At 37.0% G+C, this 19,802-nt stretch overlaps 1 protein-coding gene and 1 long non-coding RNA gene across 18 annotated transcripts in view; one reads left to right on the top strand and one right to left on the bottom strand.

Annotated features, from left to right (window-relative positions):
- Window positions 1-7,230, top strand: part of LOC127514899 (uncharacterized) — a 49,918-nt gene extending 42,688 nt beyond the window's left edge. The window contains exons 2-4 of one of the 2 annotated variants that reach the window (XR_007930731.1): window positions 2,743-2,821; window positions 3,049-3,134; window positions 6,648-7,230. This is a non-coding gene — a long non-coding RNA (uncharacterized LOC127514899). Of the gene's footprint in view, window positions 1-2,742; window positions 2,822-3,048; window positions 3,135-4,816; window positions 6,091-6,647 lie in introns of those variants that run through there. The other variant, XR_007930730.1, reaches the window with a different exon arrangement.
- A 1,560-nt stretch (window positions 7,231-8,790) lies between these two features.
- Window positions 8,791-19,802, bottom strand: part of foxp1b (forkhead box P1b) — a 208,882-nt gene continuing 197,870 nt past the window's right edge. For all 16 annotated transcript variants that reach the window (XM_051896664.1, XM_051896652.1, XM_051896658.1 and 13 more), the window contains 3 exons: window positions 17,941-18,010; window positions 17,201-17,367; window positions 8,791-12,565 (listed from right to left, as the gene is read on the bottom strand). In XM_051896664.1, coding sequence (XP_051752624.1) covers window positions 12,421-12,565; window positions 17,201-17,367; window positions 17,941-18,010 — 382 coding nt within the window. In that variant the 3' untranslated portion in view covers window positions 8,791-12,420. The remainder of the gene's footprint in view (window positions 12,566-17,200; window positions 17,368-17,940; window positions 18,011-19,802) is intronic.

Genomic DNA, 19,802 nt, shown 5'->3' on the forward strand with positions numbered 1-19,802 from the left:
GCCGATTGGCAGAATTACCTGGCGTTGGGGCCCACGTTTTTTCCCCGATCATGGTGTATCAGGACCACAGCGCTAGTGTGGCTTCCGGTTGAGCTGGCGTATAGGGTGTTGTGCCAGCTACTGTATCTCTCTCACTTTCTCTTCCCTTCTCCTTTCACCCCGCTCTCCCCCCACGATGAAGTCGACAGGAAACGCTCCGCAGGAAGCTGTGGATTTGTAAGGACTCATTAAGAAAGGAGGTGACAGTTCAAATGAGTGGTTTTGAGGCGGCGACAATGCCGTGCACAATGCCAAAGGGAGCGCTGGCTGCTTTATCACCACACCTCTGATTCGTTGTGCTACAGCAACCGGAATCAGCCACAATGCCATTATTTTAGCTTGATGGATGAAAGCGCAGCACAAAATATCAGAATGAATTCACTCTTCCATTTCCATTCCAAGTCAAGTTTATCCTCGGCCAATTTGGAAGCGTAATCTCCCCTGTATAATTCTCGCCTTTGTGGCGAAAGACGGTTAAATGTTTAGAAGAAACCTCAGGGAATCTTTAATATTTGTTAGATGTGCTTTCGAATCACAATTCCTATTGACATTAAGAAGTGCTTGCCCCCCTCAAGATGTTCGTATTTGTGGAATATGCGAGGGTTGTTTTTAATATCGGTTATTATTAGAAATAGCATTTCAAATGATATGTCACAAGGGAGCAAATATCATTTACAAATCACTAATGACTTCAGAACACTGCTCTAGCCTCCGGTGGAGGATGCATGCAGCACACAGTATGGGAGCAGATGCTGAAATAAGAAGCGCTGGGAGTTTTTCGGCATCCGGCCGCCCTCGTCTTAATTCTTAAAAGCCAATCACTCAAAAGCCCTTCATTACTATGCATCAAACACAAGAGGTGAGCATTGGCCCTTTAATGGGTTTGTGCTGCTGTTTGTTCTAAATATGCAAATGAGGCGCTAAAATATGTACATGTCCCGTGTCGAGATGGATTGGGTTTTGGGGGGATTAATTATTCAGGAGGCATTATCATTATTAGGCTTTGCATCTTCTATTAGGATGGATCGAGGAGGGAGGAAAAAAAGCCCTCACCTCATGCCGGACGGCCTGTAATGAGTCATCAATAAAACATTTTCATAATGTCAGGGAGACACAAGTGTGGATGCTTGATCTAATTTTACATTGACTCTCCTGGTCATTAGTTCAATATGGCATGAACACCATTTTATTAAAGATACAGGCGAGAAGGACGCATGCCTGATGTGCCCTGACAGTCCGTGCATCAAGATGCTTTTTTAATGTATGTTTAATGGTTAATCATTACAAATAATAGAGAAAATCTGTTTAAAGGCTGCTGTTCAGGAGGATTCTTGTTTCTCATAGCATGTTAGGTCACGATGAATTATTACGAGATGGTCTGGATTTGTGGGGCTTCCTTTCTGGGGTCACAATGTTGGAAAAATGTGAGGGTTCTCAGAGCTATGGTAACCTATAGTAGCCCTAGAGGTGAAATTATAGCCTTGATAATTCACTCTCCATTCTTAAGAAATGATCAAAGTGAGTTTTTGATGCTTTAACTTTAATAAACCCTGAGATATATATTGCATACGACTACCTGAAAAGTATTAGTCCAATGCGAGATATGATATGATCAAACTCTTCAATAAAGACGACACTCCTCCTGGGTGTAAACTTAAACTTTCATGATCTCAAATCTCAGCAAGTTGCAAACAATCAAAAGTTGGAGACGGGGGTTCAAATAATAACAGCGGTCTACTTCAAGCACAAGAGGGGGCGGCTTTATTGCCACTGAGACATAATAAGTAAATGCAAATTGTAACTAGTTAAGCACAGCAAAATAATATGATACCATTGTCTGAGGCAGATTGCTATTATAATGTTAGCATGTGCAAATAATTACATTCTCTTCCTGATACAATTACATTATTTGTTCTGCTTGTATTATACACCAATAAAAGCAAACATCATATTAGGATTCATGGCACTTTTCGCTTTGCATTATCAATATGTGGAAATAATTGTCTGCTGAGAGATTAAATTACATTATTGTGTATCTTTTTCATGCCTAATAAATAATGATGGATGGCTTTTATTTTCATCACCACCTGCAACCATTTTATCTTCCCCCTGAATGTTAAAAATGAAAGAAAAAAGAGAGGGAAGTAGATAAAGAAACAGGAGGCGAGTGTTGTCTGCGCCATCGAAATAAAGTGGAAGGGAGACGGAACGTGACGTGCCAGAATTCGCAAACCGCCGAGTTTGAGCGTTTGTTCCTGGCAGGAAAACACAAAAACGAGAGCTTGCGAGTCGGGAAGTGACAGATTAAATCAGTTTGCCATTTCCAGTTATACGGATATAGGAATATTAAAGCTCGAGATGTATTGTGAACGCATCGTTCCTGTCGATACACTGTTAAATCTCCAATCTGCAATCTTAAATACCTGATATTTGCCTAATATATTGAAAATGACTAGAGGTCTATATGGAGTCACACTGCGTACAATATACATGCATTGATGCTACACAGATTATATGAAACCCTCATGCATTTGCATTTAGGGACAATCTCTAATTTACAATTCCTCAATACCGTGCCTTTATCCTCGCATAGTTCCATTTTCATCAGTGCATTTGCACTTTGTGGCGATAAGAGGATTGATTAGCTACCAGTCTGCAGCAAGCTTGATGTTTAATTGGCTTCTGTCTTTTTTCCCTCCCCAGTACTGGTCAATGCCGAGCCGTCTCACTCCTGTTGCATTTGATGCATTTCTTGGCACTCGGTTAGGAGAGATAAAACAAGGTAAGGACATTTATAGTCCAAGTTAATTGGCGTTGGAAAGGCGGGGGAAAAAAGCGATTGGTGTTATAACTTCATAACTTCTTAAGTCATGCCTTGTGCACAGCTAGGCGTTGGACCAATGTAAAATTTACATTTTAATGAAATATTTGAATAAGTACTTGAAATTCACTCTAGCTGGGCTCCCAGACCTAAAACCAACATTTCATGTTTGTGTTTTTGAATGGCAGCGTCGGGGAAATTAACATGCCAGTCATACAGATTAGAGGGGGCATCAGTGTAAAGTCAGACCTGCTTCAATCAAGGTTCACTGCAGGTAAACAGCTGCCATGACATATTTTAATGACAGTTATTTTCCATCCCCTCCCCTGAAGAAGAGCATTAAATCTGGGCTGAAATGAGAGATGCACAGACTGAGAGTCACATCAGAAACTGCATTAATACGTATCTGTAAAAGTGTGTACAGGAGTAAAGGGCTGTAAAGTAAAGGCTCTAATCTCAAACAGTAATGTGCCAAATATTAATGAGACAGTTGGGGAATGTAGGCCTGCTGCTTTTAGGATTTCACGTCCTTCGAGTTCTTGCGTTCACTGACTTTCCATAATTATTTATCTTAAACCTGGAAATAAGCAATCTGTAAAACACAGAAACATTATGACATAAAACTTAGCAGTTCCACTTAATTGCTATGATATGTAAGTACATAAGTACATATATACATATATATATATATATATATATATATACATATATATATATATGTATATATACACGTGTGTGTGTGTAATACTATACAGAATGTCTACTATACAGAATAGTCATTCAGACCTACTTTAGTGGTTAAATATGTATTGACCTTAGATGAATGCATTTGCAAATGTGCTTTTTGCACTCCTGATATGTAAATGAAAAGTAAACTTAGACACATCCATTAACACACGGTGGCATAAAGCGGTGAGACTCGTAATTATTCATGTTGTTTTGCATCATCTAAATTATTCAGATATCCTGCTTGAATATGGAAAATATGTGGAAATTAGTCCAAACAATGCTTCCATTTAACACAAGAAAAAAATGTATGATTATATGATCAGTCAGCTTATCATCATGCGGTTTGAACGGGTTTTTTTTGTAAATGAGTGCTAAGTGTATGAATTGGAATATTTGAATATTTCATTGTGACTTTTTTAAAGCAAAACTATATAATATTTCTTTTTTTTGTTTTGTATTTAAAAAAGGCAAAAATGCTGTTTTTTTTCAGTTTTGAGATTTTGGGTTTTTTGGCTTTTAATAAAGTGTTTTTTCAGAATAGTGGTAAGAAAACATCCAAAATCCACCTTTAAGCATTTTTTTTTTTGGAACTTTATCTATTTGTGTCTATAGATTTCAATTCCAATACATATTTTTAAAGGCCTTTTTCTCAAAATAAGTTTTTTTTCTTCTATCCTGAGCCATGTATCTCCACTTCAGAAGCACTTACATACACCAAACTTTACAGTTTTATTCCTATTTATATTCTGAAGGTTTTTACAGAGGAATTTGTTCATACATAATTTGGCAGATTATATACAACATTTTATTTCAAAGAAAAATTTTGATTTTTTTTTTTTTTTCTGACTATTCACAGTATTTTCTGAATTATGGAGTGATAAAAAGAGATACTATATGTAAAAACCTTTGACCCTAATATGTCAAAAAAGAAAAAGAAACAAGAAATCTGAACCTGATTTCATCCAATGTTCAGATTTTTGTTCTAGAAATGTTTGCAAATTAGCACATTTTTAAGTAAATAATGCCTCATTCGCTTGTAATACAAAAAATGTGTATGTGTAATAAATCAACTGGGGAAGTATGGTGATAACTATTACTTTTTTTTTACCCTATATTCACCTGCAGTGTCTCACCTTAAAATTGTATTATATTAATTGTTATTGTTTAAGCATATTATTAATCTTATTTTATAATGAATTTATTTTTTCTTTCTTAATTTTCCCACAGTTGTGTGCTGATATGCAGCCCTGTGAGGCTTGTAGAACAGCTGGCAGTAATTGAAACAAAACATTGGCTGATTAAGCCAGCATCTGACAACCCATGATCCAAACAGCATGCCTGATGCAAATCAAAAAAACACAAGCTCCAAACACAAGAGGCCCTGGAATGAAGTGGTCATCATCTAATTAACACAAAATGTTTTAATTACAGGCTAAACCAAGCAGCACAGTGTGTCAATTTAACTGATGCGGTAAGTGGCGGTTTACAATATCAGAAAGTGACAAATAATTGGAATCTAATTGCAGCAGGTCTATTGCCCACCAGTGCCCGAAGCAGCTCATCTTAATAAACTTTTCTCTTTTATTTTTTTAACATCAAACCCGTGAATAGCAAACACTACCGCCCCTGCTAATTGCCACGTCGCAGGATTGGGAATTTGCCAGCTCTGACTATTAAAGCAAAGCTCTTGTGTGGATTGCTGTTGCATTGCCACACTTTAATTAGAATGAAACGAGGGGTAGGAACGGAGTCTTGTTACTGCAATTCAATATATGTAAATAAGATAATGCACTAATCTGTCCATTTCATTTCCAAAAGCCTACGCAGACCGTGGGCTCGGTAATAAGGGCTAGACCCTCTCTTGGTAACATAAGTAGACTGGTGTGAATGACATGATAGAGACAGTTTTTTTTTCTGGGATTTTTTTTTTTTTTTTCTCAGGCATATTAGAATCAAAAGGTATTCATGTTTTGCAAAGATACTCCAACTTAATTTTGTTGTGTTAGCTTTTTTTTGTGTGTCTATATAGTTTTTTTTTTAATTAATTTTTATTTTAGGACATCAAGTTAAACTAAATTAAAATGAGAATTGTCTTGGCAACTAGATTAAATAATATATATATATTTTTAAATATTTTATTTTATTTCAGTTAACATTTATTTTATTCAAGTAATGAAAATGTATTTTTATGTTTTAGTTTTGGTTTTAGTTGTGGTTGACTGAAAATGAATTCATTTCAAGTCTTGAATAAATAAGTAAAAAATGAGAATATAGAATTATAATATATGTGTGTGTGTGTGTGTGTGCATGTGTGTGTATGTATATGGTTTACAGGGACTCTCCATAGACGTAATGGTTTTTATACTGTACAAACTATTTTCTATCCCCCTACACTACCCCTACCCCTAAACCTACCCATCACAAAAAACTGCATTTTTTGAATTTTAAAAAACACTGTTTAGTATGTTTTTTAAGCCATTAGGTTTACAAGGACACAGGAATTGTCCTCGTAAACCATGTTTACGTTGTAATACCCATGTTATTATACACATTTGTGTCCTCATAAACCATATATACAAGAACACACACACACACACATATATATATATATATATATATATATATATATATATGTTGATGTAATGCAGGTTATTGTAGCTATCTAAAACTAAAAACTTGGAATATAATAACTTAAACTGAAATAAAATATTTTACCTCAGCTTGTTTAACTTGATGCACTAAATAAAAAAAAAACAAAACAAAAAAAAAACTAATAAATATGACAAAAACGAAGAGGAAATATAAAAATGCAAACTAATTCAAAATATGAATAAAAACTAGTATCTCAATGATACTAAAATAACACTAAGTAATGTCGTTTTTGAAATTTTGAACAGTATATATTAAGAATTTAAAACAATAATTTGCTTTCTAATATTTTAAGTGACTCTTTATCCAAAGAAATACTATAGCAGCTTATAGTGCAAATGAATGCAGGGCTTTTTACTCTTTTCAGTCAGGCATAACAATAAACCCATCTTTTTTTGGTTGGAAACAGGAACAGTGCAGACTATGACAGCGGACGAGGAGAGAACTAGCTCTCGCTTATGAGCAGGTAATATTGGAGAGACAACAGCCATAAAATTAAGAAGCTCTAAACACGGGATAAAATATTACCAGCAAAAAGTCTAACCATAATTTTATATTGTTTCCTTTAAATCTCGTCTTCCAGCATTCTTAATTAATAATATCCCCAGTGACATTTATGTATCAGAGCAATAAGCTAAGCGGGAAACAATTTATGTCACCTAAAGCTTTTTAACAAATCAATGCAACTATTTGTAATTGCTTGTTTCACAAGATTAAAAATGCTTAGGCCTGATCTCTGTCTGCTGTTTAGTGGCTAGCATGACCCTGTGCATCCCTCATAAAAAGCAAACTCCTCATCATCAGCATTAATTTCCATCAAGAAATCCATATCGCTAATATTTCTGGGATTTTAATGCAGTAACAATTTATAGCTGGTCAAATGCAGTTACCTAAATTGCTGTTGGTAAAGGACAGTTTAACTGTCTCTTTTTAATTAGAAGGTAATTTAATGTGCGAGCTGCCATGATAAAGCCGGTCATTATGAACTTCACGTTGAGCGTTTGATAAACTGCGTAAATATCGGTGTCTATAATCTAATGAAAGACACTCAATAATGTTGTGCTGAAACTGATAAATGCATTTCAGTTCTGCCTGATTTGAGCCTTATCTTTGCATGTCATATGAGCATATATGAAAAACAATTACCTGTATCTTTTATTATACTGTGACCATGTACAGCAGCACAGGTGATGAAAGATGCATATAATTCAGAAACAAACTGCAGTTTTATTGCATCTATATCGAACATGAGAGTCAAGTTTTAGACTGACTATATTGGAGTAGTCAGCAAAAACTATTGCTAATGGGCAGTGTTGGGGGTAATGCATTACATGTAATGCAAGTTAAGTAATCAGATTGCTTTTTTCAACTAGTTATACTTTTAAATTTACAAAAGTTACTTTGTTTTCCCATTTATTGACTGACAGCTCTTCTGTTCCCGTGTTGAGAGAAATTGTGAGAGAAAAGTGAGTTGTGTACATGATGGTTATTGTAGTTATAATACATGATGGTTATTGTAGTTCTAGACTAAAGGTGAGCATGCATTTACTCATCTCACTTACACAAAAACAGATTCAGTATTCCTCAAAATGAATAAAAACTGAAATGCAAACTCAGAATATTCCGCAAATCTGCAATAATAAAATATAACACATCTACTTTATGTATTTAATCTCACATTATTAACCAAACAGATGTGAATTTGCACTTCCACTTGACGCTTATTTATTTCACTTTTGGTGTGAAAGGACCTTAATATTTGCCAAAAAATGTTAAGGCCCTTTATTACCCCATAAAGAAAACACTGATAAATTGTCTACATTTGCTCTGCATAGTTTTTCTGGTTTTATAGAGATACACACAAATCTATATTATGATGTGTTCATGATTCATAGACTTTCCTCACAGCAAACCTTTTTCTTTATCAGTATATTCTCTGGGAAACAAGACAACTATATCATAAAACAAGGTACATTTGTGTGATACTAAAAAAATATATTTCAGAGAATATGTTGTGAATCAAGTTCTTCACTGGCATTTTTTTTTTTTTTTTTTTCATTTTAAACAAACCTTACTATCTTGAATTAAGTCTTAAAATCCTTAAAAGAAATTTACTTAAAGCGGTTAGACGGTTACTTAGACGGTTTTACAGGAAAATAAGAGGAAGAGAAAAATAGTGATTAAGAAAATGATTTTTGCATGCAAGTATTTTCCCTTGTGCTCCGTACACCTGCTTTATAGCTAATCTAGACCAGAAAAACAGGATCTTTTTTCGAACATATTAAAAACAGCTTAACACAAGGAAAGAAGGGAAAGGCCGTACAAAACGTTTCGGTCAATGATAACAGAGACAAATCTGTTTTGTATTTTACAGTTTTTAGAATCCAAAAACGGAGGATTATCCCCAGATCCATTCCCTCCCCTCTCGCTCACAGATGTCTGCAAGTTTCCTTCCCCCCCCCCCCCCCCCCCCCCCCCCCCAGAAAAGCAAGGATTATGAAGTCAATTACATTTGCAGCACAGTTTGCTATTGGAATACATACAGTAGCTCATTTCTTTGTGTTTTTCCGTCTTTTTTAATAGTAAATACAAAGCAGTTGTGATAAAGCAAACATGGTGATACAAACAGTATTTTTTTGTTCTTTAAAAAGAATCAGGAGAAAATGAGAGGACACACAAGCTATAATGTGGTGTATGTACAACCTACTTCAACATGAGCTAAAAGAGCAGAGACAGGAAACAGTTTACCGCATGTGAGAAGCAAAATAAATTGAAGAAGAGAAAGCCGAATGGCGTTACTTAACGATAAAAAAAGCCTGAGGTTTGGATTGGTTTAAAAGAGAGAGAGAGAAAAAAAAAAAAGAGACCCTCATGATAAACAAACTCTGATTTTTATATATTTTTAAAAATCTTTTTCTTAAAATAGTTTGCTACAGTTTTAGACTAAACATGCAAGACATACGACTAAGTGCAACTGAGTGAAATGTTACATCTTTTTCTTAGTTACTCATTCCCTATAGGTTTGAACTGAGGTATGCATACTAACAGTTTCTCATGCTGTATTTCTTCAGTAATGCTGAGCTACACATGCGGTGAATGCTCTCATCTACCTGCTCAAGAATAACAATCAGAAACAGCCTTCAGATGAGCCCCGAATCCTACTAACTGTCCCTTGCGGGTGACCCTCAGCTGCCCGGATGCTTGATTCATATAAGTGAACCCCATCAATAAGAAATGCTTGGATAAATTTACAAATAGTAGTAACTGCCATTAAAGTACCTTGTACCCAGCTTATTGGTTGACAGGAGTGTTTTTTAATATAAAAAAGTAATAAGTTGACAGACACTAAAACACAATCATAGAGCATTGCCAAGGTTAACAAAAGGACATCGGGAATCCCATTTCGAATTTACAAGGTAAGTGGCATACAATCTTAAAAAAAAAAAAAAAAAAAAAAAGCAAAAAAACCCTAAAATATGAGAACAAATGAAACTCTCATCATCGTGTGGTCCAGTTGAAGTTCAGTTCACATTGTGTTATGCAAATGGATTTAAATTTCCTGTGACGACAATGAACAGTCCTAAACTCTTTCATCCATATCCTTCTCCTTTATAGCCATCATTTCCTGATAGAACACTCCCTTTTTTCCTTTTCATTGGCCCAAAGACAACATTGCTTTGATTTGGTCGTGTGTTGGTCTCGATCTCTGCCTCTCCTCTCCTATTTTGGTCACAGGCAAAGACATACAGCTGCCCATCGAACAACCCCTTTGGCTTTTTTTTTTTTTTTTTTCCTCCACCATAATAAGCCCGACACAGTTTCAGACATTTCATAATTTTTGCGTCCGGCCAGTGCGGGGAACACTATAAGGATATTTGGCCTTTTGTTTAGCTATTGCATGGAACATAGAATATATCAACTTGTAGTATCTTGTATCTTTGGTAGTCACAGATAAGAGACATAAACATCAACTTAAGTAAAAACAAAATGACATCAAAAATGGAAGTAATAAATAAGAACACAGAAAGTGGTTGGTTGCAGTCATTACAAAAACCAAACAAAATGCAATCGTGTACGATTTGTAGAAGCCTAATCTAAAATCTGTTCTCATCCTTGCGCAGTCCCAAAATTTGAATCTAAACTAGCCGGCGGTAGCAGCTTCCAATTTGGAGTTGCTTCCCGGGTTCAACTGGCAATAGCCAGTCGGAAACAATCATTTCCAAAGTGATGTGGCAAGATGCGAATGGTCATAGTGGGCCGCCCCAGTGCCGTAATGCTCAGTGGTCATGGCTGTGCCGTCAGCCTCGGTTTGTAATCCCTTTAACATTTAATCCCATGTGTAATTATTATCATGTCTAATAACAGAGGCTGAGCCGGTCATTGATGTGGTGAAACAGATACCGAATGCAGTTTAAAGTCATCCAGACAGTCTTTGAAATGACAGAAGCGAGTCCCCCAAAAAAAGGTTCATATATCCCGACAATACAATTAGCTTTTGTCTAACAATTCTCTCCCTGCTGCTTATTTCAACATTTTTTGACATTTCATTTTGCAATACAAATGATGGTTTCGATCAGCGATTTGGTTGACGCTAACATGCATCACCACAAAAGGGGATTTTTGAAAGTATAATTTCAGAGCGATAAACGTTAACCTGCGTTGATTTCTCTGTCATTCATTCCACGTGAAAATTAAACTTCATTGGTGCGTGGAGAGGGAGCCTTCATTACGAGTAGTGCATTTGCAGATGGACTTCATGAGCGGGAAAGAGCATGAGAGAGTGTGTGTGTGTGTGTGTGCGTGCGTGTGTGTCGGCACGCAAGGGCAATGTGACTGCAAAGTGGCGATCCGAAACGCTGGGAACAAATGACAGAAAAATACTACACGGTAATGCGACATTCTGTTTCAATTTTGAAAGGAAAGGAAGAGGGAAAAAAGAGAGCATAAGAAGTCTTAACATTCATCCAGTGCTAAGCACACCATAACTCCACGTCATTATTCATGAGGTCTGATCAGTTACCAAAACAAACAAACCCAACAAAAAAGATATATAGCTAACAGCACAGAGTAATGAGAGGACACTACATTTAAATTATTTGCCCAGGAACCCTCAAAACACCAGACAGATATGCTCCAGCTGTGATGACAGCAAACTTAAAGGAATAGTGCACTTAAAAAATGAAAATTCTGTCATTTTTTCATCGTCATGTTGTTCCAAAGCCGTACGACTCTCTTTTTATCCATAAAAACCTACCTCTAAAACCGTTACCTCTGTACTCACTGCTTTTTATCATGCAATTACAATTAATGGAGAGTAGAGCTTTCAAGCTTCAAAAAGGACACAAAAGCACCCTATTACTCACTTTATGAGTATGTTGTAGATAGATTTGGATAAGAAACGAACCAAAATTAAAGCTGCTATTTACTGAAAATCTTCCCTTCCATTGAGTTCAACATGAGAATCAGTGATTTGTGAACCAATTCATTGAAAAGATCCGACTCACTCACAATTCAGACGCTGCTACTTCTCATATGAATTCTCAGGGAGAGCATTCCCTTTCATTATATGAAAGAGCAATCTCTTCAAAACAAATCATTTTGTGTTTCACGGAAGAAATGAAGTCATATGGGTTTGGAATGACATGAGGGTGAGTAAATGACAGAATTTTATTTCTTGGGTGAACCGTCCTTTAAGAAGATCTGATGGCAGAGGCAATGAATTAAAGTCACATACGTACACGCACACTGTGAGTGGCACGCTCATTGAAGCGCTAATGATTTGTGTGTGTGTGTGTGTTTGAGAGAGTTTGTGATCAGTGTTTATTTGCAAAGGAGTCTTTCTCAGCTGTGTTTTCATGTCCGCTCTGGTCTCAGTGACTCAACGAAGTAGAAGCAGGCCCCAGTACCAAATGTCTCTTCATCAGGCGATGAGTAGAAATTTACGCATCTCGTCTTTTAAACGAAAAGTAGAAACAAATCAAAAATACTTCCAAATGGAATAGATTTTCTTATCTCGTATTTCGTTTTTGTATTTAATGGCACTAAGAGTAAATCGGAACATTTTAATAGCTGTCAACAAGAGGATTGAGAATCCAGTCTTGGGCTTGCTATATCTGGAGTGGTCTCGCAGGTGACCGCAGTTAGTATGGCCTCTTCGGCAGAGGACCTGGGTGAAACCAGGCTTACAGCATGTCCTCGTTCCCGTGGTCGTCCTCGTAATCTCTGTTGTGGTCAAAGTCTGGACTGTGATTGGCTGTCGTCACGAGGGAAAGGGGGCCTTCGTGCTCCTCTGGGTCCAGTGGTTCCTCTTTTACGCTGATATGATGCCTTAAGAAAAAACAGAACAGGAATGATCATTTATTTGCACACAAAAGCCTAGATTCTCAGAAAAAACAAAAATAAAATATAATAATATTATATTCTTATAATATTCTTTTGTTAACGGATATTGTGTAGTGGCTTTGTTTTTTTCCTTTTCTTTAATTTGACTTTTTAATTTGAAATTTGAATGAAATTTAATTTGAAATATTTGAAATTCTTGCTACACTCCAATACGCAGTGATCTGTAAGTTGTTAGGATGACAAAAAGGTTTAAAAGTTACATTGTAAGTCTGGTCTGCCTTAGCGGTTCAACAGCGCTCGTCAATGACAAAATGACTGAGATGGCCAATCAAATCAAAGTAGGCGGGGCTTACCGCGCAAAGCGTCAGTTTAACTTTGAAAGAGAATGAGGTAAGAGGTAAGAAACATTTAATACGTCAACGGTTTTGCGAAAGAAATGTTAAACGATTGACAGTACAATGATGCAAACTACTGGCCGTTTTGAATTAAAAATATGCATTTACTTGATTCATATAATTCCTAACATGACGAGACAAGACAAACGTTTTATGTTTTCGACATATTGGGCATACAAATAAAACTACACGTGTTCATATTTTTTATGCAAGTACACTGCCCGGCCAAAAAAGTTGTTGTTTGGATTTTAATAGGCAAATATTTAAGAATCTATGAATGGACCATTATTACAGTGATTATTATGTTTCTAGCATGTTATATGTTTGGCAACGGTTCTTTTAACCCTAAAAGATGGAGTGTGTAGCTTTTTATTTCTTAAACAACCATGTATTAAGATGTGTCATGGCCATATTCCAGGATGACAAAGTCAAGATTCATCAGGCTCAAATTGTGAAAGAATTGTTGGGAGGGAGCATGAACAATCATTTTCACACATGAATTGGCACTGACCTTAACCTCAGTGTAAGTTTTTGGGATGTGCTGGAGGAGACTTTACAGAGTGATCACCTCTTGCATTGTCAATACAAGATCTTGACAGAAAAAAATGATGTACCACTCGATGGAAATAAATGTTGTGATGTTATTTCCATCAAGAGGTGCATACATTTTTGGTCAAGATCTTGTATTGACAATGCAAGAGGTGAGCACTCTGTAAAGTCTCCTCCAGCACATCCCAAAGACTTTCAATGAAATTAAGGTCTGGACTCAGAGGTGCCAATTCATGTGTGAAAATGATTCTTCATGCTCTCTGAACCATTCTTTTACAGTTTTAACCCTGGTGAATCTTGACATTGTCATCCTGGAATATGGCCACGATGTGTCTTCCTACATGGTTGTTTAAGAAATGAAAAGCTACACACTCCATCTTTAAGGGTTAAAAGAACCGTTGCCAAACATATAACATGCCAAACATAATAATCACTGTAATAATGATCCATTCATAGATTCTTAAGTATTTGCCTATTAAATCCAAACAGCGTCTTTTTTTTTGGCTGGGCAGTGTAGTTCAAAATGATCTACAGTATCTAGGCAATATGGTGACCATTAAAACAAAACAAAACAAAAAACATATAATCAATATGATTGTACCAGTGCAGCCCCAATGTCTAACTATCTAGGGCTAGAGTAACGACCAGCTGTTTCTATAATGAAAGACTAACAGAGGTGGCACAGCAACACTCTTGATAACTTCCCTTTCAGCACTTCCAACACCGGGATACCAGCCGGCTTTATTTTCCACAGCTGGCCCGACAACAGGGTTTTCACTTTAAATTGATAAATGAGGGAGATTAACAACATACGACATTGCGACGAGAGAATGGACTGCGGAGAATGGTGGCAGGCGTACGAACGAGTGAACGGACGGCCTGTCAGCTTCCCGGTGGCGTCGGATCAGTGCCGCTCCGCGCGCTCCTCTTCTCGCTCGTTAACATGCACAACCTGTGAGGCGGGTCTCTAGAGGACGACCCTGCGCAAGGTTCCGTCATTAATCAACTTCAAGCGTGCAAAAAAAACCCCAACGGTGACCAGACAGCGCGGCATACACTTTAAATACACGCAAAATTAATGCAACTTCTAACCAAAGTGTCAATAAGGGGAAGAAAAGCAGTGGCGGGGAGGCGTGAGAGACGAGAGGCGAAGGGGGAGGCGCTGACGACGGGGCCCAACACAAACGGCTGTGATAAGAAACAGAGCCCTTACAAGAATAATAACGCTGTCAGTTGTAAACAAGGCAAAACATGAACCCCGGCCCACAGTCTGGGCAAAGGATTGTCCACAGAGATGAGATCTGCCAAATTTCTCATTACAGAAACACTGCAGGAATAGAGCGCCAATGAGAGTGCGCTGACTGTGCCATGTAAGAGGACCAAAACTGAAACGAATAAAAGGATAAACATTAGAAGCAGCTGTAGCAGAGCCTTTAAGTTAATTAGTCTCACATGGCAAACTATAGGTTTTCGCTAAGACATGTTTGGCAAATGTAATCTTTTTTTCCCTCGTGTGCTTCTCAGCCACAATTGTTAAGAAAGCAGCCATGCTAATGAGTTATCATATTTGTGTGTGAATAATAAGAAAACTCTCGCCATTCTATCGGTTTCAGATCAAAGCATCTCTATGTATCCCATTGCCTCTCTAGCTGGAGGGCAAACATGAAATTGTTATTAATATGCAACTGAGATACACTCTGCTTTAGCTTTCGTTGTAATTAGGACTGAAGTGTCTGATTGTAGACATCTGCAACAATACAAACAGGTGAGGAGACTGTGGAAGCCCATTTGTTAGATGTTATTAATTATGACATTGAATTATAAGGCAGTGTATGATTCAAAAGAAATAATGCTAGTATATAACAGTTCTATTATCATAATGTACTTATGTGTTTAAATCATAATTACAGGACTGGTTTATATCGTAGCATATTAAGATAGATATAATTATATACTTGGACTGACAATACTATGTAATCATTTTAATAGCTGACATTTAATTACACAGTTCAAAATAACTCATAAAATAAGACTAAAAAGTTTGAGTTAAAAATGTATACACAGAATTTGATTGATTTGAGAAAAATTAGCATTTTTTGCAGTTGCATCCAAAATATATTTTTTGTTAACACTTTACAAAAAAGTACTGTGGTGGTACCATGGTAAAGTGACGGTATTAGATGATAATACCATGGAAGTGATACCATATTCATGTTCCATGACATTTACATGGTAATCCAAAATACATAATAGAAATGGAATTACCATGGTACTTGCCTAAAGCACATGGTATTACCAGGGTACAATGTCCAGAAGCAAATAAAACAAAAAGTTTTGGTAGTTTTTTTCCCCCATGTTTTTGATAATGTAAACATAAATTATGTTTATCAGAATATTCTTAACATATATAATGTTTTATGGAGGGTCACACTTTTTTAATTACAGTTATAAATAATAAAGATTCTAAAATAAAAAGCTTTCCTTGCCTCCATCTATCAGCGATATCCAAACCATTTCCATTACTAGAGAAAGAGTTTTTCATCGAAATTGAAATGCAATGCCCTTGATAACATGATCCATAAATCTGGTAAACGTAATAAACCTCGATGCTTTTTATGTGAATGTTTTATGTATGCTCGTACATTCTCACACTTTGTACAGCTCGTGTTTGGGCAACATCTTTGCTTTTGAGTGCGTTAAGTTGGCAAATGCCTGGAGAGGTGAGAGGCAGACAGCCTCAGAGCAAGCACACCCATCCTGTCTCTCTGTATCCTGCGGATGGGGCAGGCCTGCAGCTATGTTACCTGCCATTAGCGTTTCTCTCATCCACATCTTCACGAGTTCATTACTGCGCCATTTTTAAAAAAAAAAACGATTTGCTGATGCTTCACAGAAACGGCAATAAATCTGGCCGAGCAACAAATCAGAGTTCTGTCCTCCAACATCTGGAAACCATGTTGTCTGCACCGTATTATTTTAAGCTTCAAACAACACGGCGGTCCCTCCCATACAACAAGTGTATGGGGAGCTGTGGTTTCCAACCCCGACCGCAGCTCAGCTACATGGAAATCTTGGAGCGGTTTCGTTGAGGCTAATTACGACCCCCCACCCCTCCCTTCGTTGTTTTACTCTCGACGGCTCGGAGAGTTTTCGGACGTGCTGCGAGTCCTGTCTGGGTGGAAAAAGGAGGCCAGTTCTGTCATCTTCTATTCACCACTTTTGTAAATATTTAAACAAAATGGAGGCAATAATTAGGGAGGAACTCAGCGTAGAACGGTGCACACTATTGACCCGTAATAAAAGCCAGTTTATAAACTTCTCCTCGACATAACACGTAGAGACACTATTTTCTTTACGAGCTCCCCCAGCCTAGAAACCTGCCAAAGGTGGGGTTTCCTTTCCAAGACTGCATTCACAATTCTTACTTCCTCTGCAAACTGTTTTCTATATAATTTCATGGCTGGCTAAACATCTACTGTAATGTACATCGAACCCTACTGTGCGTTCGGAGACTATTTTCAACTCTTAGTGACCTGGTGAAAAATTTTCACCACCTAAGCTGTACGAGCATCGCCCGGCATGCGCGTGAGCCTAATGATTCCTGGACATCTCCCCATACCTCACGCCCTTATCTCAGTCACACACACATTATGAAGGTGGGATGTGAGCCACTCACATAGCTGGCAGGGGCGAGCGTCCAGGGCTGCTGTCACTACCGTTGCTGTTCCCGTGGTCCATGGCCCCATTCATTTCCTCTCGGATGGCGCTGGCAAGCGAGTTAAGAGTGGGACTTCCGATGGAAGCGGTAGTGTATAGAGGTATGTTGTTCTCTGCCATTGAAGCCTAAAACAGAATGGAGGAGATGAACTCGGCGAGACCAATTCCTTCAAACATCGGGACCATTCAATGGCCTTCAGATACTCTGGCTCATTCAAAATAAATAACCATTTTGGCCATTTTGCACACTGTAAGTCCTCTTAGGACATATTTAGACGTTATTAAAGTCATTATAATGGCATGATGTGTTTTTTTTTTACATTTCCTACAAAAACCCCAAAACAGACAAGAAGCTTTTTAGTGCAAGTGCAACAAAATGAAATGCAAATGATGCACATTAGGTGTGTACTTGATAAATATTTGATATGTTTTCATTTTATCATTCACATAGTGCCACAAGGGAACAATAGAAAACTGTATTTTCGTCATGCAAGACTGTCACCTTATAAACCAGCTAAAAGAGTAACATTTTCAGGCAAGCTTTATTGCTTCATCATTCTTCATCAACTGTATACAAAATTTGTACACACTATATTGTACAGTCAATGACTGGATGAGGGCAGCAACTGAAAAGATTAATAAATAAAACCATATAAATAATATGGATAAGGATTGGATGCTCCAAGCTTGTGATTTTACCTGGAAGGCTGCAGAAAGGGCGGGACCATATCCCAAAGTGGTATGGATGTTTTTTACCAGAGCTGGACTTCTGTAGAGACAAAAATATAAACACACATTCAGTTCAGTAGTGAAACGAGTCACACTGTCTCCGGTCTACTGAACAGATTGATTTTACACTGAAGTCAGTATTTAGAGTACAATCTGATTTCCAATGAAACTCAATAGCAAAATCAATAGATGACACTAAACTATCAAAAGCTCTTTAACGCTGGAGCTCTGTCCCAAAACTAACTGCCTACTTGGCCTACTTCACTTCCAATGCGAAGGCTGTTCCAAAAAAATAATGCTGCCTTGTAATAATGTTAGCATGTTTTGGCCAATATCTAAAGCAATGCATCTATCAGTTGTGGAAGAGGCAATCCCAGAACGCACTGCAATATGCTCAGAGAGAAAAAAAAAAAATTTTTGTTCAATATCAAAAAGTATTATTAAAAATTTTACTTGATTTAATCTTGTAGCCAATATTTGTGTGCACTATGTATTCTTATACTTGTGTTGTTAACTTAGTAGCATGTTAGCATCAGATCTTAAAGAGTGCAAAAGTGCCAGCCTTGGTTGATGAAGTATTTTGTTAAAAATCAATTCCCCTAGCCACCTTTTTCATAACGAGCCACTCAAAAAAACGGAAACAAATCATTTCAAATCATATGGTTGTGCTACAAATAATCCTTATCTGTCAAGCTTGTTTGAATGAGCTGTAAATTTTGCTTCATGTTTTATTTTCAGACGTCATGAGAATAACGTAACGCTTGGTATTTTAATGTGACATGGTATAACAAGAATATCTATGGCAAGAGCTCTTTTCAGTCGCTGCATTCTTTTCCTCCTGATTATTTTCTTTTTTCCGCTGTAACAGTATGAAAGGACAACATATACTGCACATTTGTGGTCCGCTCTCCCGATTTAATTCACAATATATCCCATGAATAATTCACTGGAATGCACTAAGAATCTCTCGTTTTTCTCACCAAATCCTCACGTCTTTTTCCAGGTTCGTTTTCACATGGGTGCTTTAAAATGTAATTGTCTCCACTTTTCACTTTTAATCCCAGTGTTTGCTGAAATGTTTCTAAAGCAGGTAAGTACAATGTTTATTGTCTGTCAAAATGATGTTAAAAAACATTTTTGATTAAGGCAACGTATGTTACATAATATAGACATAATATATTACTACAGTAACTCAGCTGCAATACTGCTGTGAAAATAATCAAGCTTTTGGGGTTATTCATGGTCTGTTGTAGTAATTTGTTATTGCTTTTACACTTTTAAATTTCCTTTTAATGTTCAATGGTTGAAGGGTGAGTAGAATAATGTCTTCTCATTGTGCACAGTTTTTGAAAATGCTTATTATTTCGTTCAAAGATTGAAACTTCCGCTGATTGTTTACAGTTTAACAGAAATTAATCCCATAATTCGTGCAAAACATCATGGGTGTATGAAAATGGTGGATAGAGAAAAAAATTGGAATTTTTACTTCTGCCTGTATACTTAGAGGTCACTGTGATTTTGCCAAGTAACACATATTCCTGGATCAACGTATTTTGTTGATCCTGGAAGAACATTCCTGTTCGAAAATGTACTTCTAACCCTATCCCTACCCCTAAACCTAACCCTACCCATAGCTTATCCCTAAAATCAGAGGTAAATGATAGGTGAATAACACTGATGTAGAAGCACCTAATGCTGGTTGTAAGCCTAAACTTGACATAAACTTTAAACTTGTCCCTCAAATCTGATTAGTTGATTGGAATGTTGTTCCAGGATCAACAAAGATGTTGATCCAGGAACATTTTGTACTTGGTGAAATCACGTTCACCATA

This window comes from Ctenopharyngodon idella, chromosome 6, assembly GCF_019924925.1.
Source record: "Ctenopharyngodon idella isolate HZGC_01 chromosome 6, HZGC01, whole genome shotgun sequence".
Taxonomy (NCBI): domain Eukaryota; kingdom Metazoa; phylum Chordata; class Actinopteri; order Cypriniformes; family Xenocyprididae; genus Ctenopharyngodon; species Ctenopharyngodon idella.